The sequence below is a fragment of the Diplotaxodon limnothrissa genome, linkage group LG11 (assembly GCF_057381915.1).
Source record: "Diplotaxodon limnothrissa isolate DT_005_m linkage group LG11, D_limnothrissa_male_GT1.1, whole genome shotgun sequence".
Taxonomy (NCBI): domain Eukaryota; kingdom Metazoa; phylum Chordata; class Actinopteri; order Cichliformes; family Cichlidae; genus Diplotaxodon; species Diplotaxodon limnothrissa.
This window is the reverse complement of record NC_140606.1, coordinates 18,568,962-18,590,921: the sequence shown is the minus strand read 5'-3', so window position 1 is coordinate 18,590,921 and position 21,960 is coordinate 18,568,962. Positions and strand designations below refer to the sequence as shown.

At 40.9% G+C, this 21,960-nt stretch overlaps 3 protein-coding genes across 4 annotated transcripts in view; 2 read left to right on the top strand and 1 right to left on the bottom strand.

The window, feature by feature from the left end:
• The window catches only part of col14a1a (collagen, type XIV, alpha 1a), a 167,076-nt gene extending 164,744 nt beyond the window's left edge, over nt 1-2,332 (top strand). Inside the window, exon 47 of the mRNA XM_085366286.1 lies at nt 2,028-2,332. Coding sequence (XP_085222412.1) covers nt 2,028-2,332 — 305 coding nt within the window. The remainder of the gene's footprint in view (nt 1-2,027) is intronic.
• A 1,113-nt stretch (nt 2,333-3,445) lies between these two features.
• Nucleotides 3,446-17,708, bottom strand: mrpl13 (mitochondrial ribosomal protein L13). 2 transcript variants are annotated; one of them, XM_085365259.1, is made up of 7 exons: nt 17,629-17,708; nt 16,357-16,480; nt 14,227-14,320; nt 11,959-12,019; nt 9,894-9,980; nt 7,608-7,729; nt 3,446-4,022 (listed from the first exon to the last, which is right to left on the bottom strand). In XM_085365259.1, the coding sequence occupies exons 1-7, from the start codon at nt 17,653-17,655 to the stop codon at nt 3,998-4,000; spliced, it is 540 nt and encodes a 179-aa protein (XP_085221385.1). In that variant the 5' UTR covers nt 17,656-17,708; the 3' UTR covers nt 3,446-3,997. The 2 variants fall into 2 exon arrangements, with proteins under 2 accessions (XP_085221385.1, XP_085221386.1); XM_085365260.1 differs by lacking the exon at nt 9,894-9,980.
• Nucleotides 17,709-18,132: 424 nt separating this feature from the next.
• dscc1 (DNA replication and sister chromatid cohesion 1) lies at nt 18,133-21,524 on the top strand. Its single transcript, XM_085365258.1, has 9 exons — nt 18,133-18,302; nt 19,593-19,761; nt 19,842-19,976; nt 20,057-20,147; nt 20,234-20,372; nt 20,551-20,603; nt 20,701-20,855; nt 21,143-21,291; nt 21,413-21,524. The coding sequence occupies exons 1-9, from the start codon at nt 18,133-18,135 to the stop codon at nt 21,522-21,524; spliced, it is 1,173 nt and encodes a 390-aa protein (XP_085221384.1).
• The last annotated feature ends 436 nt before the right edge of the window (nt 21,525-21,960 follow it).

Below are 21,960 nucleotides of genomic sequence, written 5' to 3'. Positions count from 1 at the left end.
CTTGATTTCCTACACCTTTGGCAAGTCATTAAGAGGTGTGGCCCAATACTTTTTTGCCTACAACTAAACCAAAAGCTGCTTAGCTAAACATTAAGATGGTACAAAAGGCAGTCCAGCTGTCTTCAAACATACACACTTCACTGGGGTGCTGTTTGCCAAAATAATCTGGTGCATAGCCTTTAGAAAATGCACATTGGTTTATGGGCCCTTTAAGATGGTGAAAGACAGGATGTTGTTACTTTTAGACAGAGCAATGTGAAGTGTTTCACACTATATGTTATGCTCAAGATCAGTTTAAACTGTTTGTTTATATTGATCTTGTAAGAAAAATATGTTTTATGTAGATATAAATGGTGATGCATCAGAAAAACTGGCACAAGCTTCATAGGTCTCATTCCTTTAGAGCTATTTTTTCTGAATTTGCCTGAATGTACATTTTTGAATGTGTTGTATTTAACTGCAACAGATGTCTTCCTAAGATCTCAGTCAGGGTGACTCATAAGGCGTGTTTTCCTTGTCATCTGTTTTCCGTGTTAGAAATCTTTATTTGCACTTTCTAACATCCAGAAAGGTAAAATAAAGATCTGACACATTTTCTAAACATTCTCCAAACACTTTATAAAAATGTCACAGTGTTTATTTGAACTAATTTCTCAGTTTGTGCTTTTTGTTTCTCCTAAGAAGAAACATAGATTACAACACTGATATTTTTTTCCACCTCAAAAGCCACATCGAAGCAGCTGAGGAAGCACAGTCGGTGTCGTTTATGAGGTTTAACTCTTTTGGTTCACTGGGTTTTCTTTCTGATATGAAGTAACATCTTCTCTCTGGTTCTTTTTTTCCTTCTCTCTCCTCCCTCTTCTCTCCTCCCTGCATCTCTCGTTCTGAAGTTCAACAGGATTATAGGAATGACTACTGAGGAGCATTCTTGAACCATGCTCCTCTCCTCCACCTGTGCTCACCTCCTCCTGCGTCCTCTTTTAAAAAGAAAAGACTAAATACTGAAGAAACTCCTGTTATTCCCTAAAGGCTGCCATATTTCCTGGGATGGATAAGTCCTGACACTTTTGAAACTGCAGTCCCTGCAGCAGCGATTATCACATTTTTCTTCTCTGGAGACCTTTTGTTTTGTTTTTTTAGCTAAGATTTTTTTTTCTTTAGGGTTTTTTTAAAGGCACATCAGTTTAAAAGCAAGCTGGTTTTCTCATTTTAGAAATCGTTACGCCGTCGTTCGGTGCAGGTTTGTACACAACCACACCAGATTTTCAGACTTCATGCACCCGTGAGTAAAGTATTTTGATAAGAACTGCTTCATTAAACTAGTTATTTTCCCGTGTCGAAGGAAAAATACGAGCAATTTGACTCACTTTTCCACAAAAAACAGCCCCCGCTCGTCGTCAACAGGACCACCTGTCGACAGATACTCGTGTATGCAAAGCTTTGCTGCCGCAGCCTTTGCTTCTCCCTGCTTTAAACTCAGATCTCATAAAAGCTAATCTCATCTTTCAAAAGCCAGACAAATCAGCTAAATAGTGATGGATTGCTTTGATGTTGACTGGCTGCTTTCATTACTGAACATCCCAGCTATTAGTGCATCTCAGTTTCTGCAAGATGGACAGAAAATCTCAGTTTTTACGCCTGATATAATGTGATCATTTTCATTCCTGGAAAAATAATCACATCTGGGCGATACTGGGGCAGAGATTAGAGCCGTCTTCAGTTCCATTAAACTACTTCCTTATTAACCCAATCTTTTGGACTCTGTCCCGGGTCCTGAATCTGCTTCTGCAGAGAAGTCATTTTACCATCAAAGAAGTAAGAATTGTTGACTGGTTGAAATGATTTTAACCTGCTGTGAAGCTATTTCTGAATCTGTGCATGCCTCACTTTCCCACTGTGCTTCTTTTATACCGTACTCTTGTGTTGGCCTTAACCTCGCTCCACGCTCTCCTGTAGTACTGGCTTTGTGTTTGCTGTGCTGATGCAGAAACACTCTTCACTGATCCTAAATATTCCCACCACCCCAGTTCAAGCTTTGCCTCATGACGCCTACCAGCCCTACAGTCCTCCCTACAATCAGCCACACCACCCTGCTGCAGAGGCCTACAACAACCGAGGAGGGGGTGAGGAGGAGGAGGAGCAGGACCCCTATTATCGTGGTTATCCCCCTCAGTACTACCCTCAACAGCCTTCTCAGCTGGCACACATCAACTACGGTTACCACTTCAGCCCCACCTACTCCGAAGACGTGGAGCTGAGGTCACCGGGCATCGCCGGGAGGTTTTTGCGGGATGTCGACGTAATGGAGGAGAGCGAGGATGGAGGACTTTAGATGAAAGACGAATTAAAGTCCTCAAGATAAAGATGTTCCCACAAAACGCAAGGAGCTGAGACATGCATATAAAACACCTGAAACTGTGGCGAGAACTTCCGTCCCTTCCCTCCCGTGTCCCCGGTGGGATCCCCCAGCCCCACCCCCATCAGGTGAAACATTGTAAATAGCTCTGTGGACTCTTGTACCATATCTCTGTAAAAGGGAGGTCCAAAAAGTGCCTGATCTATGTTTAGCAACGCCCATTTGATAATGTCAAGGTAAGACTTGTTCCTTCCCATCTCACAGCCGATTTAGCAACTTTTGTGTGGAGCTGCATGGAAGTGGAACCCGCGCCTCTTGTTTTGGTTGTAACTAACTGGGTTGTTTTAGTTCAGCTGGTAACATTTGCGCAGGCTGCTTTTTTATAATGATGAATCATGTTTCCTCTGGTTGTCTTTGTTTTTGTACCAACTGTTGAAAAGTGGTGTTCTTAGTGGACATGAAACCCAGACCAATCAAACTCCTTTCCCTGAACACTTAGAAGCACACTTAAAAAAAGATAATTTCTTTTTAATTTGAACATTGGCGCTTGTTACTGTTCTGGATTTTATTTTATTTCAGGGGGCTTTTGTGAATTTAAAGAACATTGTTATGTTCATTATGTTCCCTTTTATTTCTTATGCAAATTTGGGCCTGCTCACTGTGGAAGCTGTTTGCTCACTGGCTGAACTCTGACCTCTTTCTGGAATAAGACCTGAAGTCAGTTATTATTACAAAAAAAAAAAAAAAGAAGAAGAAGAAAATCCTCTCGCCTCTCTGTGAAATCAATAAGAACCCCTCTTGCACTGCAGTCAGAAAAACAAGCAGCAGACGTGTTGCTACGAGCTGGTCCCGGTCTGGATTTTAACTGTCAACCGTGAATAGCTTTAATAAGGAATGTGTCTCGCTACCGCACCCTTTGGTACAATATGGACTTATTTATTTTCTATTTTGTTTGCTTTTATAACCAATAAATCTGTAATGAGACTACAAGAATTGGCTTAGCTCATTTGTTTAACAGCGCAAAAGGGTCAAAAACCCAGAGTTTACAACACTTTTGTAAAAACAACATTCGACAAGAAGAGGTTCGTTAAACTCTTTATTAGCCTTTTTACAATTCACTTAAAAGGGGAACAGATTTATCGATGGAAACTTAATAACCAAAAACAAAAAAGCAGCTGTGTGATCAAGTTAACATTTTGGGATTCTCATATAGTTACACATTAACTGGTTTCACTGTGCATCCACGAGCCTTTAAAGGCAGGATCAGCTCTAACAGATGTCACTTTTAATGGACCAGATCGGATTATTTCATGGTGTGTAATCAGAATCACCCACAGAATCTGATTTTTCTCACAGCTGAGCCACATGGTCAAATCTCAAGCTGTCATTGGATAATTCAGGCCCACCGCGGTCACGCTGGAGCCGACAGGAGCGACAGAGAGGTTCCCCTGGTAGGATAATGTTGATGTTCTTGGCATCTATGTTATGTTAAGTGCTGTCGAGCTTTGATGCCAGTTCTGCAGGCATAAACTGCGGGCTAAATTTACACAAATCAATAGCAGAGGATGGTGCTGCTTTCAGTGTTGTGTTGATATAAGACCTTTTTTTCCCCCTCCATTTCTCGGTCTCATTGGGCAGCCTTCATTTCATCTTGTAGTCTTCAGGTCTGTGGAAAAAATACAACAACGCATTAGTATGAAGGGTGGGGAAAGGACCGATTACAAGGAAAAACATGGATAGAATGGGACAGATGAGAGAGTGGGCAGATCTTATCTCTTTTTTCCCCCCGCCCCTTTTTTCAAAATGACTTCAGAGACTGTGTCGTTGTTTTCGGTTTTTCCGCTTTAATTTCAAGCAGAGTTTGCAGCAGACAGATATTATCAGAGCGTGCTGTATTGGTTTTGATACAAAGTAGAAAAAATGTTGTTATCAAATGTAATAGCTCTGCTATCAGCTACACCCGTATGCTGTCGGTTTTCTGTGTCTGAGCACTTGTTTGTGTGTTGACTGTGTGCGTGTGTGTTGTACAGGGGTGGACAGGGAGCTTACATTCAATAATAATCTCTCGCCTGGGCTCCAAGGTTTTTCTGAGAGAATATTAACAGTGTGTTTAATAAAGGGGAACGATTGAATCGCCCTGGATGACCTTAACCCCATCTCCCCTGACACACTCACACGATCAGTAAAATGACTGAGGCAGCGTGTGAGCGAATATTAACTAGACTGAGGCCTATCTCTTAAATAAACCAGGATTAGTTTGACCTTGATGGCCACACAGCGACCAGCCTCAGCACACAGACTGATTGGCTGAGGAGATTGAAGCAGTAAACAATAAGAAGTAGCTCATTTATCACCTCGCACAGGCACACACTCTGACAGCAGTGGTGAACGCAGCACCGACATGCTGTACATATCTGCACAAGGCATATACACAGAGTGAAAACTAATGTCAGAGAACACAAATAAAACTATTGGCCCTGTGTGGCACCACTGTACCTTAAAAATTTCATGTATGCATTTTTCTACTTAACAACACGTCCTGCGTCATCACTGTTCAATAGGACGAGGAGCAGAAGAGGGCCTGACCTTCGACCTGGGGGTGGAGCTATCCTTTTAGGAACCAAATCTGCATGAGCCAGTCCCTGCAAATGCTGACACTATTCTCATGTACCCCTAAATAACTATATTGTTTGAATACATCTACTTGGTGGTTTCATTTATTTACTAGCATTTTTGGTTTGCTGCCTCAGAAAAGTACAGTTAGACCACATAACACTAGCAGTGCTTCTAAACTCTGATCACTCGAATGCTCATTTTAGGTTTTTCAGGGGTTCCCTGCTCCAACACACTCAATTCAAACGATCATCTTTAACCTGCATGCAAAACCTTTACTAATATTTTCCTACTCAAGTAGGAAAATATGTATACAGAGGGGTGAAAACACTGATTCTAAAAACTGATATTAGTTTAGTTCAAATGTGCAAAACGTTAGGATCATACGAGCTAAATTGTTCATTTGACTGTTGTGAAGCAGATTTGGTTTTGATTCTGAGAGTCTGAGATTTCTGTGTCGACACAGAGGAGATCAATGGTGTTTTGCTTGTGGTGTGTGCAGCACCGCAAACAAAAAACATCAGCATTATTTCCAACAAAACAATGTCAGTTTTGCTCCAAAAGATCACACCACATAAAAAGGAGGAAGAACATGACGAATTTTGCCATTTTGCTCAGTGTAATTGTTAACATGCACCGAATCCTGTTAACAAAATCCCATTAACATTTATTGAAGTGGGACATCACAGAGGCATCCAGCATCTGAAAACCACAAAGGAAACCTAGCTGCAGAAATAGATTCATGTGTTTATGGGGGTTTTTACATAGAGAAAGTACGATGGCAGGAAAGCAGGGTTTGGATTTGCCAATAACAACAATACATTTGTTAAATCCTGATTTAGCTGCTGTCGAAAATGTTTACAACAACCTGGAGAAACAAAATCCAAGCTTTCGAATTAAGCACCTCAGACTGGGTACAAGAAAGACCATCAGAGGTCCTGGGTGCTGAGCATGTCCGGTGGGTGAAGAGCAGTGACCCTGACTCAGAAGCAGCTGGGCCACAGGTGAACGGATGGATTGATGGATGAACGGATGCAAAGGCTACTGCTGAGCAGGTGAAGCAAGAACGCTCTTCGTTAACCTGTCAGAACGATGTTTACTGCGGCTGAGGCCGGGGAGAACGGCACGATATTATCATGCCGGCAAACCGCGGGTCACAATGCCAGTCTAATCTCCAACCAGAAAATACTTGACTCAGAAAAGCTATGAATATGATTAGGCCGAGTAACAGATGCTCTCTCACACATCCTTCAGAGAAAACTTGTGTATCCAAGCGCTCAGGAAGTGAGGGAATACAGCTGATTTTCCCAGTGTGCATCTGAGAGAACCGTCCTGCTCTGTTTTTGAGGTTTGGCTCCTCGTTACGATGTACAGTGTCCTACTTTTTTACAGCTTTTCGATCGAGCTCACAATGAAGCCAACTTGCATCAACTTAAAAAAGAAAAAAAAGTCAGCTTGGGGACAACTACTCCTATTTTCATGTAGTAGTGCACACAGGAGCCAGCTCCTTAGTGGTTCAGCACTTCAGTTCTTTGTGCATCGCGTCACATAATGACAGCTCTAAGTTGGCTGACAATCATTCGCACCGCAGCTACATGTGTTTGTAGTTACGATGAAAAATGTTGCACTTTTTTTTCCTGCTTGAGGAGAAACTGTCATGTCACAATGGCCACAAAAAAAGGAGCTGTCATACATTTGAATTAGATCCATTTGTGTGCGTGTTGCTTAGTAAGACCATGAAAACATTACAGGACTGCGTCAAAGCAGAAGAAGGCAAACCTGGGTCAAAACCTTCCCGTCTTTTAAATATCTGAAGATTGTGCCAGCACACACACAAGTTCATAAGTCGTCTGTTTCTCATTTTAAATGCTTAATTTAAAGCTTTGCACTGCTATTTTTTTTTTAAGATAAAACAGAGTAGGCTGGCATAGAGAGAGGGACTGTGAGATGGTACACAGTTCAACATCACCCCCTTCTGGACCATCCTCATCAACACAAGACTGAGTGTGACGCGTCACCATGAATGTTTCAATTTCTTCAGTATAAATGCAGCAAAATGGGAGACTGTGATAATTTCATTGGCCAATAATTTTCATCAACAACCTTTCTCGCCCCCCCCTTAACGAAAATGTGACAACACTACGATGAAATGTGATGAATGTACTGATACTTTAATCCCGAAAAAAAACGAGATGAAAATATTTTGGAGAGATGGCATGATAAGAACTAATTAAAGTTGTGTAGAACGGCGGGACGAGTTTGGAGGTGATCCAATCAGAAGTAATCTTGTGCGGTAAGGTTAGACGGGCACATTTGATCTGGTAAAACCAGCGCCCATCCTCCCTGTTTCTCATGAAAATGAGAGAAAATTTCAACACTTGGCAGAAAGATCAGAGTAGAAAAGGAAAATAAGACACTGAGAAACTCTCACCGGTAAAAATACGACAAACGCTTTCTTTTAATCGTCTGAATTAACTTTAGATTTACTCTGATGTAATCTTATGTTATTTAGTTGACTAAAAGCATTTAAATCCCTAAATTATGACTAAAACTAAATCAGAATTTGCTGTCAAAATCAACACTGATGGGAGTTTGGGCTTCTTTTTGGATATTAATTGAGAGTTACGCTTCTACATACGGTGTCCACAGCCTGGGGAAGGCATCGATTTCCTCCCGAGTGTACTCGCTGAGCTTCTTCGGTATTTCTCTGGGCTGAGGCAGCTCCTCTGTCAGGTTGGCTTGAATGTCATATGGCAGCTCCTGGAGAGAGGTGGATGAAGGAAACGTTAAAGGCATTTGATCCAAGACACAAAAATTCAAAGAGAAAAGGGAGGAAATGGGAGAGAGGAAAGAATTTATAGCAACTGACACAAATAAGGAGACTGTGTGTTACAAATGGTGCCTTATTCAAAGGCCTGGAGGAGGTTTTAAGCTGGGAATAACACGGAGGAAAAGAAAAATAAATAATCAAAAAACACCAAATGTTCAATAGAAACACTGCCTAAACTGTTGTGAAATGCCTCAGGCTTAGAAACGCCATCTCTAAGTACTACTTAGATTCTGCTGTTAGGACCAAAGTCAGGTAATCAGTCGTTCCTCTGTATATGGACACATTTATTCACAGTATTACAAATCAAAATACCTGATGATGGCACTCCCACCATGATAGTAATTACAATCCGCTGATATTTAGATGGACCCCGTGTGTCAGTTAACAGCCCATCAAGCACTTTTTATGTTAAATTCATTCCAGAGGCTGTGATGTGTGACGCTGGCTCTAGCCAGTGTAATTTGAAACCAATCAATATGCTCTCAAGTGCCAAAAATGCATGCGAGGCATAATTCACTGCGGCGATGATACGACGCATCTGCTCCGCTTTAAATCAACGACTGAGACGGGACAATTTGTCAACTCTGATAACCGATTGGACGCATTATTTACATTCAGCCTCAGCTGCATTTAATGACTTTTGGCAGCCAATAAGATGTCATTTTCCACAGTAGGCAGAAAACAATACTTCACTGACATCGACAGTCACTCGTTTATTTACGCGTCCCTATTTACATAATCCCAGTATTAGCATTCATTGGAGGTGTGTTTACTGGCCGCCCTGTAAACTTTAATATTTCCTCATTTTATACTGTTTTGGTGTACACTACCACCTAAGGGTCTCTTGAACAAATGGCCAGTTACATATGCTTTCAGGTACACACTTTGGGTTAATCTGACGGCATTTAAGTACCCTAGTTACTTTTAAGTAACAGCTGCAACAGTAAAGTTACCACATCAGACCCAAATAAATGGACATATCACCTTTAACATGGCGCAAGAATTTACACTAATGTAGTCGCGGCCCCCTCCCTGAGCCTGGCTCTGCCAGAGGTTTCTTCTTGTTAGAAGGGAGTTTTTCCTTCCCACTGTCACCAAGTGCATGCTTGTAGGACATTGTTGGGATATTTTCTCTCTTATTGTATTGTCTCTCTTATGATATAAAGCACCTTGAGGTGGTTAAATTGAATAATAAAATAAAATAATAAAATTAAAGCAAACTAGTCTAAATAAAGCCAAACAAGCTCCCCTATGAGTGGAGGCAGTTTAGCACCAAGTGACACACAAAACTGCAGTTACAAAAGCCTAAACACTTCCCCAGAGTTGATGCTTATTAAAGTCAAACTACAATAAGTCTGAATGACTTTAACACAGTGATGAAGTCGGTGATGTCATGTCTAAATGTCTAAAAAGAGCTCATCTTCATGAGTCCTCGCCCTTTTCTGTGATTTGTTCTTCTTAGGGCATCAGCAGAAAGTGAAACAATGGCCTTAAAGATTCATGAGATGAAGTGCAGAGTCACGAGACAACTCTGGTTCCTCAATATTCTTGGTGACGCATCGTAAATATAGAGCTGCTGACAATCCATCCATCCTCTACCGCTTATCCTTGTCATAGGAAAAGAGACGGGGTACACCCTGAACAGGTTGCTAGTCTGTCACAGGGCTAACAAATTGAGACAGACAACCATTCACACTCACATCCACATCTAAGGGCAATTTAGAATCACTAATTAGCCTAACCCCACTAACTGCATGTGTTTGGACTATGGGAGGAAGCTGGAGTACCCGGAGAGAACTCATGTAGACACGGGGAGAACATGCAAACGCCACACAGAAAGACCCCAGCCAGATGATGGAGCCGAACTTAGAACCTTCTTGCTGTGAGCCAACAGTGCTAACCACTGCACCACCTTGCCGACCAGAACTGCTGATAAGTAAAGCTTTAGACAAAAGGGAGAGAGACTAGCGCTTCTGACAAGAGGACAACAACAACCAGATTTAGTAAAAAACCTTAACCTCACAGCCATGCACTCATTCTCTTAATGTACCCTGACTGTCTTTCATTAGTGAGATGATGTGAAACAGGGCTTACATCTTCAGGAAAGATGTGTAATCGCTGCATCATGGTGCGCCGGTGCAGGTTCCGAGGCAGCATGCCGTAAACTGCTAACCTTACGATCTGGAGAGGAGAAGGACAATGAAAATATTGACATAAAAATATTTTCAAAAGTCTGTGTTTATAGCAACAAATTTTCTGTTTTTCTTATATTTTCTTCTAAATTGTTCCTCAATGCGAAGCAGGTTACACAACTTGGATGAAGTTACTGGATTGAGAGAGATGTTGGACAGACGCAGTGCTGACAAATCATTTATGTGTCCAAATCTATTTCTTCCTCTTCGCACGCCAACCCTTCAAATGTCACATCAACTAAATCACCTTCAGGATGCACGTCTGTGGTCGCTGACTGGCCTGAAACCAGCAGCTTAGTGCATGTCTCTTCTGGTTTAGTGCACTTCAGACTGGAGACCAGTGCAGGTCATGCACCTACATCGAGTCATTCCCGCATGTCAGGAGCAATTTTACGGTGTACTTTTAGCACACTAGCTGCATATGGGAAAAAAGTCTACAAACCCACAACTTCTGCAAAAAAACAAAAAACAAAAAAACAAAACACTCTTACTGAGTGCACCACTGCAGAGGCATGCTTATCCTTCACACAGCTTCAGGCGAGGCCTTAACATGCAAAACTCACTTTTATACATTTAAAATTAAAAAAAATGTTTGATAGATGTCTGGGGGAAAAAATCATGATAGATATTCTCCAATACTTAATGGATTTAATATTTAATGAAACAGAAAATGCTGTAAATATGGGACTGACTATAGTGAGGCAAGTACTTGAGTTACGATTATGTGCACTTCTTTTCGCCCACTGATGTCTCTGTCGTTTTTGTAACGTTTGAATGAGGATCTGTGGAGATTTTCTTTCCCTTATATTCATATTTATTCATTTATATCTTCACCCTGTCTCTGTGTGCCTCGAGTTCATTCATCATTTTCTCATCATTTCTTTTCAAAAACATTTTTTTCAAGGGTTAAAAAAAACTTCCTAAAACAGCTGGATGCTGTTATTTTCTAATCACCTCTAACCAGAAGTATTGAGGTGTTCAGGGACTGTGTAGCGGTGCAGAATAATACACATCTGGTTTTCTAGTAAGTGTCCCAGATGAATAAGGGAGCAGCTGAATGTATCTTTTATTTTCAGTGTGTAAATGAGAAAAGAATCAGCCCGTTTACATTTTATTTGTGCACTCGTAGCCCTTTCTCCTACGAGCCTCACACACACACACACACACACACACACACACACACACACACACACACACACACTTTTTATACTTTAGAGCTTTTATCTGTCACACATGGACTCTCCAGCGGATGCATTGGGGGTAACTTGGGGTTCAGTATCTTGCACACTGGAGGAGCCGGAGCCTGCAGCACCAACCAACTACAGTGCCCATTTTGATTATAATGACGTGACACCAGAGTACATGCTTGTGTCAGGACTGATTCAATAAAAAGAATCAATGACCCTCACTAGAGTTATCCTTCAGCTCTTGTTCTGTTGTTGTTCCTGTTTTTTGAGTCGCTGCTAAGTAACACAGGAGTTTGCATCATTTGTTAAATACAGTATGCAGGTCACAGTAAGTTTGCCTGGAATAATCATGGATTCATGTAAAATATTATGTAAAAAAGCTGCCACACTGGGCTCTACTCTTCTTTCTACACAGGAGAAGAGTTCATTACCTTGAAATCATAAATATGCATCACAACCAAAATCCCAAGAATTATCCTTAAACTGACATTCTTGGTCTGAGTTTCAGAAAATATCAAAATACCTCCATCAACCAGCACAAATCCACTGCTGCTTAATCCCACTCCTCAGCACTTTATATTAATATGCATGAGCAGCACATACGAGGAAAGGGATGAGTGTCAAACCAGGAAGCACCTCCACTGCAGAGCATGTGGCACACTTATCTCTGTGTGGTTTAATTAATCATACCTACAATATAATCAAATTCTTGGTGTGAGCTAAGGTTTAAAATTCACTCTAAACAACACAAAGAGGAGAACAGAAGCCAGCAGCACTTACAGCTTTTGGGTCCTTATGATGGAGCTGAGCAGCTGTGACTTGTTTGAATCCACCAGGGTACCTTTAAAAGAAAATGAATAAATTACGACAAATCTCTGCCAGTCCAATTTTATTTCATGAACTGAAATTGGCATTTATTGCTCTGATGATGCTTTTTTAGTTACCAGTTCGGATTATTTTTTCAAATTAGCCCAACATCATGCTATCCATTTTACAGAAATACACATGCTGAAGGCAACATTTACTGTAGTATTTATATGTTCATGTGAAAGCCAGCAGGCTCACTGAAAATCCAGAGGTAATTTTTAATTATAACGTTTTGTGAAGCAGTGGCTGCTGCTCTCATTAGGAGGCGTGTGTGGATGCAGACTTTGAGTCAGAAGAGGAGGGACTGTGACGTGAAACAATGAAACGCAGTATATTCTAAATCTGAGGATTTCTGTTCATACAACTGCCAGAAAAATGTTGCAGGAAGAAACTTGAAAATTCTGATTTAACTTTTCAGACTGAGCTTACACAGCAAAGACGTCAAATCAGACATAAACGAGTATTTCTGCTGTTCAGTAGAGCTGGGCGATAGAACGATAACGATATGTATCGCGATATAACTTTTTCTCGATAGAAAAATTAAACTATTGCGATAGACCTCGCCGCTCTTGTCCTCTTAAAAAAAAACCCAGCCAATCCAAATTACGTAGCGCAGAGCCGAACCAATCACAGCCGCAGCGTCACGTCGCGTGACTTGTTACGTACAGCACAAGTGCCAAGCCGCACATGTGTATTTGTTTGGGAAGCAGCCAGCCACCGTACCGCCCGGGTAATGGAGGAAATGAGTGTGCCGACTAGAAAAATCAACCGAGCGTGACCGAAGAGAAAACAGATGATGGTTCCAATGCCGGAGAGATTGTCGAACGGAAGAGCCATAGAAGTTCCGTAGTGTGAAGGTATTTCGACTATTTCAAGTCTGACAAAAAACAGAGTAGCGTGCACTGTAAATTGTGCCGAAAGCAAGTCTGGAAATACAATAAACTGGTGCATGCGCTACGTCCACACGTACCCGGGTATTTTTGAAAACGCAGATTTTTCTATGCGTTTGCACCTTTCGTCCACACGTAAACGGCGTTTTTGGTCACTGAAAACGAAGATTTTTGAAAACTCCGTTTTTGCATTTACTTGTGGACTAGAAAAACGGAGAAAACGCAGCGTCAAAGGTGTGCGCATTTTTTGACGTCACACTGTGCGCCACGTTATTGTTTCGGTGAAATGAATTTCTACAATACTGTTAATTCTACTCTCTGCAGTGTTTAAATGCTTACATATACACACAGTTACTGTCCGTCCACACATACGACTCGGTTCTGCTTCTATGCCCCAGCTTTGTTTACTTTTCCCACCGAGGCTTCTAGACTTCTGATTGGCCAACATTTCTGCACGGTTAGGAATCTAGCGCCACCTGCTGCTTTGGCATGTTCATAGCAGCGTTTTCCTTCATTTCTGCCTTTATGTGTGGACGGGATTATTTTTTAAAACGAAAACGGAAAATCTCCGTTTTCAAAAATACCCGTGTACGTGTGGACGTAGCCTCAGTCTCTGACTGGAAGCGCTAATTCGTCATTCGGCTTTTGTCAGACTAAAGTAACTGTTAAAACTGTTTGAAAAGCTCAGCTATACAACAAGGAGAGATTGAGAATTTCCTTTTAGTTCTCAGTTTATTTGATATTGACAAAAGTTAGTCAGTTTTGTCTGTTCTTCTGTAAAACAAACTAAGATTTATTTTTAGAATTAATATTTTGTTTCTAAGTGGAATTGACAATTTAGTCTGTTTCGTTTGTTCTATTTTGAAACTTAAACGCTTTAGCGGCTGCCTTTTGTATAGTTTGCAATATTTGCCTTTATTTATCTGAAAAAGTCTCATGTTCCTTAAGTACATCTACCCTGTTGAACTTATTATGGGAAATAAATATTTAAATAAAAACAAGCTGCTGATTATTTCACATTTTACTTGTGAGCAACGGCACATTTAAATCTTACAAATATAGTTATTTGGCTTATATCGTGATAGATATCGTTATCGCCTGAAATGAAAAAAACATATCGTGATATGAAAAAATCTTATATCGCCCAGCTCTACTGTTCAGTGACCCAAAAAACCTCATTTACATCACTGTTGGCAGCAGACTAAACAAAGCTTTATGTAGGCCTCGCATTGTCCTGCTTTGAACTGGAAACATGAAATTAAAATCATGACAGATGGCACTATACACTTACCCCGTGTGTGATGAGTAGACTTTCTGTTCCCATTTGTTCCCAGAGAAAGCTATGTGTTTGCTGTTTATCACCACCACATGGTCACCACAGTCACCTGTGAAGATGTTCAAAAGGTTTGTTTTCAGGCTCAATGCATGATTAAAAAGCCACATTATTCTGTTTTAAAGAGAGGAAGACTAGCACATATAGCTGCTCTACCAATGACGCCACTACTAAGAGCAGAAGCTACCTTGTGAGACTAAGGCTTAGCTTTACTAAAACATATTGTTATTCCAAAGTATAACTGAGAAGGAAGGGAAAAACATTTTTAAAGCTTGTCCTCTGCTGCCACCATGTGGCAGTTCTATATAAAAGTAGATGTTTCTGTCATAATGTCATAATCCAGACGAGGAAATCCCAAAAATTTATTCTGTTTAACTGGATGTAGTGTTTTCAGTGGTAGAAATGTTTCATCACTCATCCAGGTGACTTCTTCAGTCTCAGCTGACTGCAGGTTTCCCCAACCTTATAAAGGGTACATTTGTACAATGACTGCAATTAGAGCTGGGCGATAGAACGATAACGATATGTATCGCGATATAACTTTTACTCGATAGAGAAATTAAGCTATCGCGATAGACCTCGCCGCTCAAGGTCAGCCAATCCAAATTAAGTAGCGCAGAGCCGAACCAATCACAGCCGCAGCGTCACGTCGCGTGACTTGTTACGTACAGCACAAGTGCCAAGCCACACGTGTGTTTGTTTGGGAAGCAGCCAGCGGGTAATGGAGGAAATGAGTGTGCCGACTAGAAAAATCAACCGAGCGTGACCGAAGAGAAAACCGATGATGGTTCCAATGCCGGAGAGATTGTCGAACGGAAGAGCCATAGAAGTTCCGTAGTGTGAAGGTATTTCGGCTATTTCAAGTCTGACAAAAAACAGTAGCGTGCACTGTAAATTGTGCCGAAAGCAAGTCTGGAAATACAATAAACTGGTGCATGCGTCACACTGTGCGCCACGTTATTGTTTCGGTGAAATGAATTTCTACAATACTGTTAATTCTACTCTCTGCAGTGTTTAAATGCTTACATATACACACAGTTACTGTCCGTCCACACATACGACTCGGTTCTGCTTCTATGCCCCAGCTTTGTTTACTTTTTCCCACCGAGGCTTCTAGACTTCTGATTGGCCAACATTTCTGCACGGTTAGGAATCTAGCGCCACCTGCTGCTTTGGCATGTTCATAGCAGCGTTTTCCTTCATTTCTGCCTTTATGTGTGGACGGGATTATTTTTAAAACGAAAACGGAAAATCTCCGTTTTCAAAAATACCCGTGTACGTGTGGACGTAGCCTCAGTCTCTGACTGGAAGCGCTAATTCGTCATTCGGCTTTTGTCAGACTAAAGTAACTGTTAAAACTGTTTGAAAAGCTCAGCTATACAACAAGGAGAGATTGAGAATTTCCTTTTAGTTCTCAGTTTATTTGATATTGACAAAAGTTAGTCAGTTTTGTCTGTTCTTCTGTAAAACAAACTAAGATTTATTTTTAGAATTAATATTTTGTTTCTAAGTGGAATTGACAATTTAGTCTGTTTCGTTTGTTCTATTTTGAAACTTAAACGCTTTAGCGGCTGCCTTTTGTGTAGTTTGCAATATTTGCCTTTATCTATCTGAAAAAGTCTCATGTTCCTTAAGTACATCTACCCTGTTGAACTTATTATGGGAAATAAATATTTAAATAAAAACAAGCTGCTGATTATTTCACATTTTACTTGTGAGCAACGGCACATTTAAATCTTACAAATATAGTTATTTGGCTTATATCGTGATAGATATCGTTATCGCCTGAAATGAAAAAAACATATCGTGATATGAAAAAATCTCATTTCGCCCAGCTCTAACTGCAATTAACACCACTGAAGAACAATGGGTGGGATGAAGGCCAGTAAGAAATAAAGTTCTCCTTTTTACTTCAAGTGCTGCTTCAGCTTTTACCTCTGCAGTGCTGTACCACAACATGCTTAAACTAAGGGTTTGTTGTGGTTTAAAAACAATACCTCATATATACACAATGAAACAGTTAAAGTGAGTTACAGTGAGAATTTGTTCATGACTGTCTGGTGAGTGTGAGATGGAGTTCCTACTCACTCAGAGCATGGTAGATAGGTTTGTGTTTCCCCTGTAATCTAATAGAACACATAGTTGCAATCTTCCCAGGCGGCTGCATCCTGGCATCAATCAGGAACCAGGAACGGGCAAAGGTCGCCCATTGCTGAACGAAGTCAAGGAGAAAAACTTAAATTACATATGCTAACAAGCTGAGACATCTCAGCATCAGAAACCAAAGAAGGCCTGTTAATTTTCCAAGCTCCAAAATTGTAAAGATGGGCAGCTTAAAATAATGGACATGCCAAACTGTCCCTTCAAACTATAGTTGGCAAAATGTTTACTCTTCCTTGTAGACAATTTTAATATCCTAACCTTTCAGCAATTAGTCAGCTGCTAAGAGAGAAAACTGGTTTCTTCTGATCTTTTTCTCCAAAACACTTAACCTGACCGGTCCCTCATTTCTAATCTTAGCTATCCTGGTCACTCCAAGCAAAACTTTCAGCATCAAAACTCAAAACCATACATCATAACAAAGTCTCGCTACCATCTTGTAAACCTCAGGGTAAAAAGTTATTGCCAGTGTTTGTATATATTTTTTAATGTCTACGTTATAATCAACCCAATCCTTTCTCCCAGTTAAAATATATTTATAGAACTGGTGTCACAACAAGACATTTGTAACATTTGTCACTGAGCAGCTTCTACCTGGTTACAGAAATACTCTTTCTGGTTCAAAATGACAAGACATCTTTCATGAGATAAAATATAGATCAATAAATCATTTAGAACAGGTGAAATGCATTTTCTGGTAAATACAGGTGGCAAATGATCATCATTTTTTTAAACACTAGATCATGTGTTTAAATTATTTTAAGTATTTCTTACTTCTTACTACAGAGCCAAGTAAGATAGAAATGGTGGCGAGGATTAAATCTCATATTAAGACAAAACTTAAGAGTCTGTAGAAGAACTGTTTCAAACAGCTAGCATCAAAATAGCAGTATAGCAACTCTCTAGGATAAAACCATATGAGAAACGACGTTAAGTCAAAGACTAGACGTTTTAAGTGGTACATTTCACTAACTGAAGGTTAGAGTTATAGTAAATGGACAATAAGACCTTCGATTTCTTTTAGAAAGCCTCTTAACTACTGGAGGCAGTGCACTCGTTCACAGCTAGCTGTTAAAATTTCTCTCATGTAACAGTGTCAGTGCCGTTCAGCGACGCTAGCTACCAGCAACCGCAACCATTAAATAACAAAAAATACAAACATAAGGTGGAACTAATGCAGCCCACAGCGTCTCAGATTACCTGTGCAGATCTGGAGAAACTGGACATTTTTGATTAAACTACTAGCGCATCCTCTAAATAGTTGACCCCAACGTGAGCTTCGGTCCGCTACGAAATTATGTTCGGTTGAAATAAGATATTTTTAAGGGTTCCTAGGTTCCAAATTAATCTATATTTATCGTGAGCTCATGTAGTGTCCGGCACTACTGTATATTCACGATTATACATATTTTAACTGACAGTATAGCTCGATATTTAGCTAAAAATTAGCTTCAATTATAATTCTGTAGTATTTAGTTTCTACCCGGTGGTATTTTTACGTGACATCTTAACGTGGTTACCTCACTTCCTTCTCGCGAAAGAGAGAGCGGGGAAATTTGACGGCCCTTCTTTGGCAGAGTGATCAAATTGCTTTGACTTGTTTGTTATTAGAAAAGGAGTGTTTGCTTTGGTTTGTTTCCCTCTGTAAAACTTTTGGTTATTGTTGGCCATTTATTGTTGATATAACCTGCCGTCTGACTGACAATGAGGACTTTAGAGGAGGTGCGGGCCACTCTGCAGATCGCCAAACTCAAAGAGGAGGACTTACAGAAAACTATCCACTGTCTGTCCTTTGGGCCAAACGTTTCATCTGCGGACTACTGCCTGATGGAGCTCGACGACACACTCTGCAAACACATCGAGGCTGGCCAAAGGTAAAGCTGATTGTAGTGAAAATTCCCGTGAAGAGACTGACAGCAAAGAAAATGTTCCTCTGCTAGTTTGGGGAACAAGTCAACAACCTTTCAAAGTTATTGTGGATTTAGGTTTTAATGATTGATTAGTGAAAGTGTAGGAACTACAATTTTCTGCTTCAGAAAATCAGAGCTGAAGTGCAGGGTGGACGTGCATGAAGCTATATGTAAATATAGACTAATTGACCACTTTTTTAGGTATACCTGTTCAACTGCACATATAACGCAAATATCTATTCATAGCAGTAGCTCAGTGCATTTAGGGATGTAGACATGGTCAAGATAACCTCCTGAAGTTCAAATTGAGTTTTAGAATGGGGAAGAAGGGTGGTTTAAGTGACTTTCAACATTGGTTGTTGGTGCCAGACAGGTTGGTCTGAGTATTTCAGAAACCGCTGATCTACTGAGATTTAAATAGAGTGGCCTGAAGAGAGATAATATCCAACGAGTGGCTGTTTTTCTGGGAGAAATCCCTTGTTAATGTCAGGGAACAAAGGAGAATGACCACTTAAAGCTAGCAGGAAGGCAACAGTAACTCAAATATCCACTTGTTACAGCCACGGTCTGAAAAAGCATCTCTGAATGCACAACAGGTCAAACACCGAAGCAGATGGAGTACAGCAGCAGAACACCACACCAGGTGTCACCCCTGTCAGCTAAGAACAGGAAACTGAGGCTACACTTCGCACAGACCGGTCAAAATTGGACAACAGAGTTGAAAAACATTGCCTGGTCTGAATACTCTCAATTTCTGCTGTCACATTCAGATGGTAGGGTCAGTATTTGTCATGAAAACAGTTCAGACTTGTGGTGGTTTTGTAAGACAGGGAGAGATATTTTCTTGACGCACGTTAGTGCTAAAGGACCATCGTTTAAATGCCACAGCCTACCTGAATATTGTGGCTATCGATCCTTTTGTGATCAGTGTACACATCTCGTGATGGCTGCTTCCAACAGGATAACATACAAAAACTCAAATCATCTCAAACTGGTTCCTTGTATCCACAGTCACCACATCTCCACCCAGTAGAGCACCTTTGGGATGTGGTAAAACAGGGGGGTTGTTATTATGGATGTGCAGCTGACGAATCTGCAGCAACTGTATGATGCCAACATGGACAAAGAAATGTTTCCAGCAACTTGTTTAATCTAGTCCATGAAGATTAAAGGCAAATGGGTCCAGCTAGGCAAACTTGAAAGTTAAGTTTACCTGGTGATAACTAATAACTAACTTTTTTCCCTCTTTGCCAGTCTAGTGATTCGGGGCGATAAAGACGAACATGCAGTGGTTTGTAGCGACGACAAGACCTACAGTCTAAAAATAGCTGACACATCCAACCTGCTGCTGTTTCTTCCTGGATGCAGAACACCAGACCAGCTGACCGACACCGAGGACAGCTCTCATGTTGTGCACGCTCAGGTAGGACCTACACGGGTGTCTTTCTTTGACTGACAAGCACAAACTTATAGTCGGTGCATAAAAATAGATTCCTGTTGCAGATATGGGGGTTTTGTAACAGCTACTGGGAACTGAGGAAACAGCGACCAAGACTGAAGAAGCTAAAGAGGCTTTTAATGGAAAATCCTTACGAAGGACCTGCGTTAGGAGGGCAGCAGGAGAATACAGAGAACAGGGTGAATACACCCCGTTAGATCTTTTCATGTCGATGCTGATGTTGCTGTAGCTGTTAGTAACCAGTTTGCCCTGTTCCCAGTACACAATGCAGGATCTGCTGGAGAGGATTCAGGCCAGTGAAGAGGAGATAAGGACACACTTAGAGACCATCCATGCCTGTCAGATAGATGGTAAACAGTGATGTCATTTTTATTTAACATCATGACAAAACAGATAGCTACCAGCTCTTCAACAAGAGCATCCTTTTTCCTTCCAGGATACTGGCGCGTTCTGGACTTTGACTATGAGATGAAGCTGCTTGGTCATGTGACTCAGCTGGTGGACTCTGAGTCTTGGGCCTTCAGCAGGGTTCCCCTTCAGACCAGTTTAGATGAGCTGGCCCCACTCGAGCCCAGGTCTGTGATCCTTATCTTCACCTCCAGAGATCAACAAATAGTAACATAAAGATGCAGATGGAGTAAAGTTGCAGTGATTGTTTTTAACATACCCAAGTGACACAGTTTAAGAGGCTATAGTGACTTTCTGAGCTTGTATTTTATGGCTACATAGTGATGTTTCCTTTTCTGTTCACAGAGAGATGATCGAGCACTGTTTGAACTGCTATGGGAAACGCTATACTGAAAATGGTGAAAATTTGACCTTCGCACCACAAAACTAGAAGGATTGCACACAATTCTCAGCTGCTTGGTAATGAAATGTGTTTTGTGTCCTTTATCTATACAGGTGAAGTGTTTTATGCACTAAATGAGGACAAAGTCTGTTGGGGTATCGCACTGATGCTGCTGCACAATGCTGTCAAGTTCAACCTGAAGGAGTTTCAGGAGGTCTGGCAGCAGAGCGTCCCAGAGGGCATGAGTACAAGACTGGACCAGCTAAAGGTGAACCTGTACACCTTTTGTCCTTTATGATGTATTCAGAGTGAGAAAAGTGTTGGGAGTTAGAATATAAGCTGTGTATTTGGGCATTTTCATTGTTTTTAATTAAGGAAATCCTCACAGGCTTGGCATTCACTTATCCATAGGATTCCCCAGACATATCTTTAGTTTACTGAGTTTTTCTCTGTTTCTCTCTTAAGCCAGTGTGTATCCCGTTGTGTTTGAGAAGCTACTTTCCAGAGTTTAGCTTAGTTTCCTGACTGGTGTTGTCTGTATTGTATATCTTCCAGGGCATTGCCCTGTTGGACCGCACCTCCCGCCCAGAGACCATCTGCCTGCTGCGTGTGGAGGACCTCCCAGAGGACACGGTGGAACGCTTTAACCACCTTTTTACACTCCGAGAGAAATGGACAGAGGAGGATATAACACCATACATACAGTTAGTGTTATCCATACAAATTATTAAGGGCTTTAATTAAAGAAACACAAAGAGCTTGTGAGTAAACCGAGTCCCATTTTTTTGCTTATTACAATGTGTAACGCTCCATTTCCTCATCCAGAGATCTGTGTGGAGAGAAACAGACCACCGGAGCCCTCCTGACCAAATACGCTCGGTCTTCAATGCAAAATGGGATCAAGGTTTTCAACTCCAGAAGGCCCGTGGCTACGTGAACACTCCTACTGTAAAGTTATTTTTACTGTTTGAAGATGTATCCATGTGAATCTGTTCATTTCACCCTGTCACTTTTTTGATGCTCTGTGAAAATCTGTTTGCTAAAAATGCCTGTTAGCACGTTTTCAGCTGCTCCTTTTTGTCTCATGTGTAAAATCATTGAATAATAAAGTTATCAGAAAAACAAGTTTTTGTTTTCTGTTGACAAACTTAGACCTTTTTTATTGTCGGCAGGTTAATGCAATGTTGGAATTGTCCACAAGGTGGTGCCATATGCGGAGTAATATACAGCTGTCAAAAGTTTGTGTCCACTCATCTTGGGGATGAATGTCATGGTAATGATTTCTGGGTTTTAATGATTTCTTTGACGTGTTTCTTTTCCAGAGTGGAGTGACTGTACAGAAAACATCATTAATGACTTTCAAAAACAAGAAT